The sequence below is a fragment of the Nestor notabilis genome, unplaced genomic scaffold, assembly GCF_000696875.1.
Source record: "Nestor notabilis isolate BGI_N333 unplaced genomic scaffold, ASM69687v1 scaffold25092, whole genome shotgun sequence".
Taxonomy (NCBI): domain Eukaryota; kingdom Metazoa; phylum Chordata; class Aves; order Psittaciformes; family Psittacidae; genus Nestor; species Nestor notabilis.
The window spans coordinates 18,012-30,879 of NW_009918318.1; the positions used below are offsets into that span (position 1 = coordinate 18,012).

Genomic DNA, 12,868 nt, shown 5'->3' on the forward strand with positions numbered 1-12,868 from the left:
AAGCTCTCCCCTGTGAGGGTGCTGAGGCGCTGGCACAGGGTGCCCAGAGGAGCTGTGGCTGCCCCATCCCTGGCAGTGTTCAAGGCCAGGTTGGACACAGGGGCTTGGAGCAACCTGCTCTAGTGGAAGGTGTCCCTGCCCGTGGCAGGGGTTGGAACTGGATGAAGGTCCCTTCAACCCAAACCAGTCCATGATTCCATGATTCTATAAAATCAGAGACTTCTAGAGCCATTCAAAACCAGAAGATGAAAACTCTAGGATCTTTTCAACAACCTGGGCTTCCTGACCAGGTCCTACATTAGACCATACACCTTCAACATGGAAAAACGAATTACAAAGCAGGTTAATAATGCTGCTCCACAGCAGGAAACCACATGTGCTCTGGCTTGCTGAGCTTTACCAGTGCAGAAAACATCCCTCCCCAGCACCCTCAGAGCCTGCAGGGCCACGTGGTCCTACCTGAGCTCGTATTTTGGTTTTGCATCCCGCAGGGCTTTGCGATAGAGGTGCCGCTTGCTCCCTGGGTATGGGTATTCCATCATCTCAATGGCCTCCCCATAAACCCTCAGTGGTTTCAGGATCTTCATCTTCAGCAGCATCTCTGGGGAGGGAGAACAGGTCTGCTCAGACAGCACCAGGCACTGGTGATGCTCACAAAGCTCATGGCCTGCGAAGTGTCCTCTTCTCCCCACCCCTCACTCATCAACCCCACCTTCACTAGTCCTCGTCCTGCAGAGAGGGGTCTTCTGTAAGGACCATCCCTGCCTTCTGTCCCCCCTGCTCACAACCACATGTTCTCCTTCCCACCAGTTTGAGCCACTTGAGGGGCTTAAAAACAACAGTTACCAGCAACAACATCAACAGACTTGTTGGATGGGCCACAGTACAAGATGCACTTTCTCCTCTTGGACTTTTCTTCATCAGAAGGTAGCATTTTCTCCTTCTCAATGCTATTCTCATTCATCTTATGGAACCAGTAGACAATATGAGTTCCAACAACAGTTTTCCCTGTGCCTAGAAAATAAAGGAGGTTGTGAGAACACTGTAACCGTGACACCCATGCTCTAGATCAACATCTGGATGACCAGCCATGACATAAAATCAAGAATGGAGGGGTCTGCCTCGAACAGCTCTGGGTGATGCCAACCCACGCTACCTTCTCCTGTAGCCAAGGGTCCTATGGAAAGCAACAGATTAACCTGTCTCTCATAACAACATACTTGTGCTGTCCCCCAGCCTTACCTGGTGGGCCTTGGATGAGTGTGAAGGACTTCTCCAGAGCATTCAGAATAGCCTGGATCTGACTCTGGTTCAGCCTCCTGTCACTGCCAGGGATATCAAAGGATTTTCGCTGCAGGAGTTTGGAGGTTGTCACTATTACAGCAACGAGCCAAGAAAACAAGTTTAGAGAAGGTTACAGGAGACAGCACAAAAGCAACTCAACAAGGGGATGCAGCAGATACCAAGCAAGTGTGACCCATTTCCAAGATCACCTAAAAGTAATCCTTGTCCCATGACAAGATGTTCTGCCCAGGAGCCTTCTCTGTGAGCCCTGGGCATGAAAACATCACCCGTGCCATCCTCTGGCAGAGCATCCCCTATTACCACCACTCTGCCAGGCCAGAAGCTCCTCTCCTCCCCTTGCCAGTGACACCTCCTGGTCTGGGTGTGCAACCCCAATGGCAGTGACCCCCAGAAGCTGGTCAGAAGCAAGCAGCCACAAGGTGAGAAAGGTGAATATTTGCACCTACCTTTTTTAGGAGGTTGGTGGCCAAGGGCGATGCTTTTAGCGAGCTCAGAGGCGTACTTGAGCCTCCAAATTGCCTTTTCTTTCCGTCTGACAGACAGGGAAAAATAAGAATGAATGAAACGGTGCATGAACTAGTGAAAACTGTCGTACAGCTTTGTACGACTGCCCTGTTTATCCTTGTCTCTCTGCTGTGGTGTTGCATTAATCCTTCCACAAAGAACTTAAACCAAACCAGCTCTTACTCTGCTCTTTTGCATCTGGGACTATTTCTCAGCTGTCTGGAGAGCTGAGCTTGTAAAGATGCTGAGAGGGAGGAGCACAACTTCTGTCCCAGCTCTGGTTTATTATGGCCCACCCCATTTGTTGGATTAGCTTCCAATTTCTTCCTAAAATTCACACTACAAAAGGAAGCACATTCTGTCCTGATAAAGGCAGAGTGCTCATGGGTGTGTACAGCCCATGCTGCGTGCACAGAGGGTGAACTAGACATTAGCTCTGCTTTAACAAGAGCAGATCTTGCTTCACAGCAACAGCAGAGGGGAAGGACTGGGAAATCAGGGAGCACTTCCAAGCAAATCCCTGTTTCCCACTGCATATTGCAGCAATCCAGTAAACACAAGAAACAGATGCCTGGGGAAATTTCCCCTATCTCCTCATTCTCAGGGTCAACCAGAAGAGCAAGTGGCCATCTAGATTTGCCAGGGAAACCAGCCACACTGGTGAGCAAAGCCTGTCTGGATGCAGCTAAGGAGTCCTGCAGGAAGCTGTTGCTCTGCATGGACATGTTATCCAGAGCACAGCCACTAAGCACACTTACACGTCTGGCAGCATCTTTGGTATGAGCTCCACCGTGAACCTGGCAGAGGCCTGCAGGATTTCCGCGGGGATGTTCTCCATAGACATATAGTGGATGTAAAAGTTCATAGTGTGCTGGCTAGACCTGTCTGACTTCTCCTCGTCACTGAACTCTTCGGTCACCCCGTGAGCCACCCAGGTGTAGGTATCCGGATCAACCACAAGTTTGCTCTCTGACCTGCCCTTGTTAGTAAAAGTCAGATTCTGGAGGCTGTGGCTAAGGCATTCCTCATCGCTTTGAAGCTTCAGCCCACCCAAGCGAATGCACAGGTAACAGTGGCTGAAGTCCACCTCGATGGAGCACTCCTCCAAACACATTTTGTTGAGGAGGAAGCTCCCTTGGAGCTGTCCTTTGCTTGTCCTTTGCTTCGCCCAGGTTATTTTGACATCGTGGAGGACGATGGAGTCATTTTCAGCCACCGCACACGAAGCAGACTCCATGGCACTCATCGGCATCCACACCTTGATGTACTCCCCTGCGTGCTTGTAGGTGTCTTTGGACGGCAGCGTGGCGTACGCAGAGAAGCAGTCGATCGGCTTCTCCGTGTGCTGCAGGCAGACGTCGAACCCCGGCGTCACGCACCACAGCTGCACGAAGGGCACCAGGAAGCCCCGGTGGACGTCTGTGGTGAGCTGGAACTGCAGCGTGTCACCAGCTTTCAGCTCCAGGGAGAGCTCCATGAAGTGCGAGCACTGGCTCCTCTGCACCCAGCCCATGTGCCGCTGGTACAGGTCCTTGCTCTTCTGAAGGAGGGAGGCAGCCTCCTCAAAATCCTCACTCCTGATGGCTGCGAGCACCTCTTGCCAAGTCTGGGTGCCCAGGAGGGTGACGCTGCGGTCGCGGAGAGGTCCTTCCCGCAGGCTGTGCTCCTTCATCTTCTCTGCAGAGTACACCCTCCTCTTCCACATCAGCCTGATGGTGCTCCACTGCGGGATGAACATGGGCTGCTCTATCAGCTGAAGAGACCTGTAGTTAATGATCTGGGGGTCTGGGAGACTCTCTTTGTTCAGTGGAAACAGGACTTTAAAATACTTGTTCACCCCTTCGATATCCACTACGAAGGCCACTTTCTGCAGGACTTGAGCCTTCAGCTGGGTGGTCATCTGCAGGCAGCGGGCTCTCTTCTCATACATCACCGCCTGGGAATTCTTCCTGTTGAAGTCATGACAGAGAAACTCAATGTCATCCGAAGAATAGACGATGGGCTTCTTGCTGAGCACGGAGTGAAGGTGCCGCTGGACCACGACATCCACGTACCGACGGATGGGAGAGGAAGCCCACGTGTACGAGTCAACGTGCAGGGAGTAATGGCCTGCTTTCGACTGCACAGTGGAGTTGGAGCGACTGAAATAGGAGCGGCTGAGCAGCCTCCTGAACTCCAGGGCCACCGGGGCCAGCTTTGGGTGGATGTCATCAGTAACGATAAGGTCTAGCATCTTGTGGAAGTCACGGACAGCAGCGGCTGCCTGGAGGTGCTGCCAGATGGGGGCCAGGAGACTGAACTCCACGTTTTTAGGGGAGTCTTGGTCAGGAGTCACCTCTCCCAGGTGGTGCGAGAGGTGGATGGACAAGGGGAGCATGTAGCTGTACTTGTTTCTCATGTGTATTAACTGTTGAGGGTTTGGCTCGCACTGGCACCGGAGAGGAGTGACACTTCTGGTGCCCTCCTGGTTGGTGAGGAACTCAGCCACAAAACTGTTGAACATGATCATTAACTCCTCTATCATCTGATGGGATCCCCTGTTACCTGGGGAGCTTTCCTCATCCAGCCGGTCATAGAAACAGTCCTCCTGCAGACGAAACTTCCGATGGATCCTGGAGAAGTGATAAGCCACCGCTATGCAGTCCTCCAGGGTATTGAAACAGAGGGCTGCTGCTGCTCCCTTGTAGTGGTCCTTAATGCAGAGCTCTGCCTCTTCGTAGGACAGCTGCCTGTCCGAGCGGATCACAGAGAGGGTGAAGACTTCCTTTAACATCTCGTCAGTCCCCTTTTCTATGGTGACAAACAAGGAGATGACCCGACGATCCTTCTGCGGCAGGAGGCTGCAGACGTCTTGGCTAATGTGGGGTGGAAACATGCACAGAGGCTCCTGGTTGGGGGCATAGTAGGTGACCCCCCGCTTCTTTGCTTCCAGGTCCAAGGCACTGCCTTTGGGAATGACGCCAGCCACATCTGCAATGTGGATCCCAATCTCATAGTGATGCCCAAGATCCCTGACACTGATAGCATCATCCAAATCCCTGGCACCCTCGGGGTCAACAGTGAAGGTCAGGTAACCACGGCAGTCCTTCAGATTTTCCTTGGTGAGGTTCACCTTGCTGCTGGAGAGGTATCTGGCTGACTCCTTGGTGACAGCAGCTGGGTATTTCTTCTCCAGACCATACTCTAAGTTGAGGATCTTTAAGCCTTCTTCCAAAGTCAGTGCTGCGTGCATAATCTCCGTTATTATCCCCAAAGGGTAGTAAAACCCTTCCCGCCAGGAGATAACCTGGACGCAGAATAACTGGCATCTCCTCATCTCCTGGCTGATCTTCTCGCAGCTGACCACTCTGTACTTCCCGCTGACAAGCTTGCGGATGGGAATGACGTTGGGTTTCTCCTTCAGCCCTGGGACGAATATCTTGGTGACAGTGGGATCGATGGGTATCATCACCCGGGGATCGAATTCATCCATCATGCAGATGAAGGTGCGTTCTCTCTCGCCACGCTTTAGGATGCCCACCACCTTCCCCTGAGGACGGTGGCTGCTGCTGTCAGATGTGCTGTTCTGCAGGATTTCCACCAGCACCTCATCCCCAGTGAAAGCAGTTCCACAGTGAACTCTGCCTTTGATCTGAATGCTCATGGCAGGGGAGTCGTTGAGGGTGAAGGCAGAAGCTCTGTCAAACCCTTCTTTGATCAGCTCGCACCTCTTGTACATTTTGGGGTGCATGTGCAGGTACTCCTGCATCATCTGAGAAGAGAAGCTGACGTACTCCTGCCTGTCTTCCCAGAGGCTTGAAGACTCAGACTTCACATTCAGCAGCCCTTCTTCGGACACTGTCACCAGCACGTTCTTGCTCTCATCTAAGAGCTCCTGGAGGATGGGATCATCAGGATTCATGCTCTCAGCCTCAGAGCTCCAGGAATCCGTGTCGCTGTCGTCCTCATCCCCGTCCGGGCTCCTCCTGCTCCAGCTCTCCTTGTCACACGCAGCCTGTTTGATCTGGGCCATCGTCAGGTCCTCCGGGAAGACGCTCTCCTTCTCGATGCACTCCTGGATGAAGCGCTTCCACACCTTGCTGCACTGGCCATGGGAGCACAAGGCCACCGCATCCCCCACCGCAACAACCAGCGACTGTGCCCGGGTCATGATCGTGTTGAGCACTCTGGCTTCGTTGAAGAACTCGAGGTGGTGGGAGGCCAGGAAGCGCAGGCTCTCGCTGGTGTGGACCGTGCTGATGATGATGACCCGGAACTCCCGCCCTGCACCGAAGGGGACAAGGGAGAAGTCACTCATGGGGACCCAACAGAGGAGATCCTGCCCATCTACACTGTGATACGTGGCCATGGGCTGATGTAACCTCGCTTGGCTGAGTCATGGGAGTGACCTGACGTGATTAAGCAGCTCTTGAGGATCATGAGGGCCTCCAGGCATGAACGAGGATGGACGCTACGAAGCCACCACCACCCACATGCCAGGGAGGGAAGGGCAGCCTGGAGATGGGAGAAAGGCACTGGGGCAGCCTATGGAGCAGCCCAGCGTGCTCAGTGCCACCAGCAGCCCCCACCAGCCCCTCTTACAAGCACAGAGTTTTCTGTGAATCCCAAATTCCTCAGGGCACTGAGGTGAACAAAAGCAGTGACAAGAATCCCTCTCCCCTCAAGGACAAATAACAAACAGCGAGAGGCACCCTGGTGATTTCAGAGCTGGGAAGAGGCTGCAAAGAAAGGGTGTGGAGGCCAGAAACACACCCCAGGGGTCAGTTATTCTCACCACGAGGAGTCCCAGCTGCACAATAAAAAAAAAATAATAATAAAACCATGGATGAATCATGAACTAAGTCCTTGAGGACAAACCCAGCCCTGTCCCTCTGCCGTCACCAGAGCAGCAGACTCCTCCCTCAGTGAGCTGGTCTGTGATTGCTGCTGTGACTGGTACCCACGGGCCAGCCTGGTTTCAATTCCCTTCTCTCCCCAGCCTCTCCCACTGAGGCTTCACATGATTCACACATGCTCAAGTCCCTGGGATCTCACTTCCAGGGTTTTCACGCTCCCACAAAGCAAAGGCCGTATATCTGAGATGAGCTGACAGCTGGGTGCAGGCTGAATTCAGTGGGAAATCTTATTCACTAAGGAAAAGATGAAATCAAAGAATTGCCAACCAGAAGGGGATGGAAATCAGCCAAAGGACTTCTAGGCACCCCCTCCTAATCAGCGCTCTGTGGGCTGTGGTGGTGGCAGAGCCACAGGGAGGGGAACTCTGCTTCAGAGCTCCACGTGCAGCCTCCCAGGGAGGTATTTTGCCATGGGATCAGCCTGTGTTTTCCATTTTAATGAGGACAACATTAAGATGCTGGAAAGACCTCTGCTAATGACCCAGTGTCTCTTCCCTCTGTCCATGGCACAGCGGCTGTAGCTGCTACAGACTCTCCTGTCCCCCAACACGGCTGCAAAAGTTCTCCCTTGCACGCAGAAGACCTCACACGCAGCCAGGCCTGACCAGCTACTGCCCAAGACACAAACCTGGCAGGTTTTCATAGTTTTCTACCACCACATCTTGTAGTTGCTTTTTCCTCAGCTCTTGTCTTGTTGCAGAAACCTGGTAAGAAGGAAAGAGGCGCAACTGAACGCAGTTCCAGCTCAGAAACGTTCCCACGCGGCACCAAGGTCCCTCACCCTTCTCAGCTGCAGGTTCCCTAAGAAAGTTACTTGACAGAAGCCACACATCCTGGGCTGACTTCACCAGTGCCCACAGGCTGCCCTATAGTTAATGTACCCAGAAGATGCTGAAAGAAACCTTCAACTAAACCATCCCACCATGAGGCATCTCTGCTCTGACCACCCATGACAGGCTATCCCAATAGGGAGCACCTCAAAAAGCCACTGATGGCATGCGAGACCCCAGGTTCCTCACTTCTACTAGCACGAGAGATGGGTTTATCATACATAGAGTCCAGCATTCACGAGGGAGTGTTCATAGCATGGTCAGGAGTGCATGGGTAGCCCCTTCAAGGGGGGAACGTGTGGTTCTTCTACATACCTGCATCCCATGGGAGACCACACAGATCCTCTTCAGATCTCGGACACCCCATTCATCTGGCCACCTCCGATAGATCTCCTTCACCTTCTCGATCACTTGTATTATCTCAGAGGTGTTGTGCCAAGAAATCATGGACATATCCCTCTCAGCCACACCAGGCACATGGCAAAACATGAGTGGGTATATCTCGGGATGGGGTGAGATGTTCCCACTGGCTGTGATAGCATTGCCTTTACCAATGTAGAAGTGCTTGGAAACAAACTCAATGATGCCTGCAGTGGAACGATAATTCGCATTGAAGATGATCCTGCTCTTCATGGCAACTTCATGCTTCTCTCTCTGGTAGAACTGAAAGAGTCGGTTTAACAGAGTGTGATCAGCAGATTGTCCACCTCCAACAGAGAACAGCTTTGGGGTTATCTGCATGTGGTCCCCAGCAAGGACAATCCGGGTCTCAAAAGTGGCATAGGAGAGTGGAACCAAAGCCTCACACTCCAGCATCTGAGCAGCCTCGTCAATCATGATGTGGGTGAAGTAGCCTGGGGGAACCTTCAAGTTCTTGGATAACATGGAGGTGGCAATAATGACGTGGTGCCTGTCTATCTCGGCCTGTGTGGGGTGCCGGAAGGAGCGCTGGTCTGGAGAGAGGCAGCAGTACATCTGCGTGATGGGGTCCGTCAGGTTGATGGGACGGTCAGTGGATATAATCCTCAAGGGAACAGCCCACGGATGCCCGCTGGTCACGTAGTTGTGGAAGTACTCCCGGATGTAGATGTCAGCAGCACTGGAGGGGAACAAAAGGGGAAGCCATCAAGGGCTTGTAAGTGCTGTTCCCAAATGCTGTTCCCATCATCCCAATGTGCTATCTCATCGCTCACCAATACACACCCAAACTCTTCCCCAGATTTGGCTCACAGTATTCTTATCCCAGGAGATATTCACACATGCACAGAGAAGGTGCTGTTTATGCAGCCACCAATTCCAAGCCTATTTTGAGAGTGTGCTTTAAACCAGGAGCTGATACTTGAGACTAGGGCATCTCTTGATGCGATGTGCTCCACAAAACCTGTGGCCCTGCTGTTCTCCAGGGCCAAGTCATACAGAGCTCTCCTCTGACAGCCCGGGAGGGTGATACAGGATCTGCAGAAGAAGCTTCAGTGCAAGCAGACAGCCTGAAACAGGCTAAGATTAGCAGTCACCCATCTATTATACATCACAAACGAAGGTGGTACCAGCCTGCAGGATCGGATGTGGACACTTTTCCAGCATAACTGCTCTAATTTGCCCTGCTTTCTCTGAGGGCAGATTCAGTGGCAGTCACACCAGATCTGCATTTCCAGAGCACAACAGTCTCCAAGGGCAAGCAGAGCACCATATGACCCCAGCAAGGTCAGCCAACAGCTTCCCACTCCTTCCAGTGCACAGCAAAGGCTAGAAAAAGAGCTGTCTCTCTATCCCCATTTTATAATGAGGCAGGAACATGCTGCCTCTTCCACAAAGGCTTCCACCCATGCCAGGCTTCTTCCTAGCAGGAAGTGCTACAGCAGTTCAAGACATTAAATAAAAATGAACTTCTTTAAACAAGTAATTGAAATACTAAGGGAAGGGCAGCCCAGCTCCATCTCCCCCGCCCTGGCTTCCCCGCATCCCACCAGGCAAGCAACAGCCCTGCTGCTTGGACCTGGCCCACAACTCTGGTTGCCTCTTCCCTCACCCCTGCTAACCTGTTCGTGTGAGTGCAGATCAGCACCCGCGTGTTGGGCTGCCTGAGGATCTCAATGGTGGCCATGGCCAAGGTGAACGTCTTTCCTGTGCCAAAAGGCCCATAGATGAGAAGAGGTGGGACCTGCCGGCTGCTGGTTGTCCGGCCTGTGATCAAGGAGATGGCAAGTTTCTGCTTGCTGTTCCCTTTCTGTGGTGACCCAAGAGAGTAGGGGATAGAGCAACTGGCGACATCTGGTAGGACCAGCTTCTCATCCAGCAGGTTGTCCACAGCCTGGTGCCACTGCCGGAACAGCAGCTGGTCGATTTGGAACTGGATTTCCACTTTGTGGGATGAGTTTGACTGGAAGTTCAGCTCTGAGCAGCATCTCTTTGGTATCTGTAGCCAGATGGACTTCTCCGTGGTGGCTTTATGCTCCACACTAACCTCGTAAACCCGATTGTCTACAGGTGGGTCAAGTGCCAGGAAAGCAGTGGGCACAGACCTGCTCAGCAGATACCCCTCGTCTGTGTCCGGTGAGAGGTTATAAGGGGTAGGCACTTCAGCAAACAGCTCACCAGAGAGGGCAAACTTCATCCCCACGGAGAGGCTTTGCAGCATGGGGGTCAGCGAGATGACAACCCGCAGGTTGAGTCTGAAAGGAGGAAACACCCACGTGAACAGCAGAGAACCAGCCCAAGAGCTCAGCAACCGCCCTCCCCACTGCAGAGATGGGGTTGTCACTTGCACCCAGGGAGGGTCTGCCGGCCCCTCGGGCATGCACAGACAGAAGCTGTGCCTCTACCCAACACAGGGCCACAGGACAAGACCCAGCCCTTCCCCTCTTATCACTACCCAACAAGCCATCTTTCTTGGCAGGTTTCCATTTCCCTGGGAAGGTGCCTCAGGACCCAACCCAGAAGGGAGAGACTTCAGCAGCAGCACAGCCCCAAGGGTTAGCAACAGGCCAGTGGTCCACAGCCACGAGGAAGCCCTCTGGTTCCAGACCTGGCACTTACTTGGCAATCAGGGCCTGTTCGGCTTCTTCCTCGCGGAAGAGGAAGTTGTGCATCCTCTCCCGATAGTTGAGACGGGTGATGGGCACGGTTGCTGCACCCTCACGCTGGTATTCCAGCGCCAGAGCAGGAGGTTTGTACTTCGCCAGCAGACCCACGTCTTCGGCAGTCCTCGTCACGCTGGGAACGATGATCCGGTTACCTCTATCCCATCGCACGAAGTCCACGGCGCGGCTGCTCTCCCTGCTGCTGGGGACGTGCTGGGGGGCGTCCCGCCGGCCCACCTTCACCTTGATCTTCTGTATGAGCACGGGGCGTCTGCCGAAGTCAAACACCACCCACTGCTCGAAGACGCCCAGCGTGCAGCTCTCCATGCAGACCTCCACCAGCGCGGTGCGGGGCGAGGAGGGCAGGGTGGCCACGTGCTCCCCACGGATGTAGTGGAGGCCCCGGGAAAGCCCATTCCCAGAGAGGTAGAAGCTGACTCCAGGTTCTCGCTTCAGTAGTGCCACGTGCTGTAGAGGCATCTGCCAGGCGAGGAGGAGACAGGGACATGGTGAGGGCAACCCATGGGAGAAGCCCAGTGACTGAGGAGGTCCTCCCAGCAGCATTTCCTACTGAAAGCTGCTGCAGGAGCCGGTGCAGTGCTGGACCCACAGTGCACATGGAATTCTCCTTAAAGGAGCATCTTCCTCATGCAACCCCACAGCAATTATTTTGAGGTCTTAAAGAACCTCAGCTTTCAGTTCTATAGCAATTGAGCCACTCTGTTGTAGACAGGAAGTGTTGGTGCTGGAGAGGACAGTTAGACCCAGGCTCTTGCCCTCAAGACCCACAAAATCCAGGGCGGGAAAGGAGCTGAACCTTGTTATTTGTGATGACGTGTGGGAGGTGATGAGAGCAGCCCCACTGCAATGGGGTGGGACAGGAGACACAGTGGCTTCACCCCTCACACATGGCCCCAGCTCAGGCACCAGCTGAGCCCGAGCTGCTCCTGTATCCCAACACAAGTCCTCACTCGGACAGCCCCAAATCCCAATCCCGGTGCCCCTTCCAGAAATAAGAGTTAACCCAAACAACCTCCCAAGGCCCCGGGCTGTGCATGGCAGCGGGCGCTGCCGGCGGCTCACAGCCTTCCACTGCGCTGCCCTTACCTGGGAGTGGACCCTGAAGTTCCACTGGTATTTCATCCTCCTGTCCTCCAGCTGCACGAGCAGCGGCTGCTCACACACCACCCTGACACCCTCCACGTGCTCAGACATCTGTGGGGGAGGCAGGAGAGGAGTGAGACTGAAGGCGGCCCCGCAGGGACCCACTGCAGAGCTCTCCATGGGGTCATCTGCATCCTTTGCCTTTATCCTACATCCTCCCAGGAGGGGACTCTCAGTGAATCCTCATGCTCAGTCCTCATGTGTCCCAAGGCAGCAGCCTTGGGGAACCTACAGTAGTGCGGCCAAGCACCCTGAGCAGGCGCTTGGGTTGCCATCTCAAAAGGGGATGCACCATAGAATGGTTTGGGTTGGAAGGGACCTTCAAAGGTCTTCTGCAACGAGCAGGGACATCTTCAACTCGATCAGGTTGCTCAGAACCACATCCAGCCTGGCCTTGGATGTCTCCAGGGATGGTGCATCCACCACCTCTCTGGGCAACCTGTGCCCGGGTTTTAGCACCCTCATTGTAAAACATTTCCTGCTCAAATCCAGCCTGAATCTCCCCTCTTTTAGTTTAAAACCATCACCACTCACCCTATCGCATCACCATTAGGAAGGCGATGCTCTTACACAAGAGGCTTCTTGTGATGTGCCACATCACCCCACTCCCACCCTGTCCACAACTCACAATCAACACCTCGTTGGAGCACGTCCTATACTCAGCGATAAGCCGGTCCTGGTAGGACAAGAGCCCTTCCTTGAGCGCTTGCTTCTTTTTCTTCACAGCAACCTTCACTCTCTGGATCCACTCCTGCAGCTCCTCGACGGAATGCGCCTTGGTGCAGCTATTCCCCATTTCACACACGTCCACTCTGTTGGGAGAGAGACGTCCCAGGTGCATGTGGTTCCGAACGGAGCCAGCCCCTGCGCCCATCCCTGCTGCACCACGCGGGTGCCTCACCTGCTGCACAGCGAGAACTTGGTGAGCCCGAGCGGCGGCGCACGGTGCACCCACTGCACAGACGTGTCAGCCGAGAGCATCTGCAAGTGCTCGATGGACAAGCAGTGGCTCTCGAAGCTCTCCTGCGAGCTGAAGGTCACCATGCAGAACCGGCAGTACAGGTGCACAGGAGCGGGTGCCGCCGGCTCG

The 12,868-nt window shown here is 53.9% G+C and overlaps 1 protein-coding gene across 1 annotated transcript in view; it reads right to left on the reverse strand.

Annotated features, from left to right (window-relative positions):
* Window positions 1-12,834, reverse strand: part of HELZ2 (helicase with zinc finger 2, transcriptional coactivator) — a 16,537-nt gene extending 3,703 nt beyond the window's left edge. Inside the window, exons 1-12 of the mRNA XM_010009660.1 lie at window positions 12,680-12,834; window positions 12,407-12,590; window positions 11,722-11,829; window positions 10,571-11,094; window positions 9,574-10,206; window positions 7,850-8,633; window positions 7,333-7,408; window positions 2,568-6,072; window positions 1,752-1,837; window positions 1,243-1,374; window positions 847-1,014; window positions 460-601 (exon numbers count right to left, since the gene is read on the reverse strand). Of these exons, the coding sequence (XP_010007962.1) occupies window positions 460-601; window positions 847-1,014; window positions 1,243-1,374; window positions 1,752-1,837; window positions 2,568-6,072; window positions 7,333-7,408; window positions 7,850-8,633; window positions 9,574-10,206; window positions 10,571-11,094; window positions 11,722-11,829; window positions 12,407-12,590; window positions 12,680-12,822 (6,485 nt within the window). The 5' untranslated portion in view covers window positions 12,823-12,834. The remainder of the gene's footprint in view (window positions 1-459; window positions 602-846; window positions 1,015-1,242; window positions 1,375-1,751; window positions 1,838-2,567; window positions 6,073-7,332; window positions 7,409-7,849; window positions 8,634-9,573; window positions 10,207-10,570; window positions 11,095-11,721; window positions 11,830-12,406; window positions 12,591-12,679) is intronic.
* Between the last annotated feature and the right edge of the window lie 34 nt (window positions 12,835-12,868).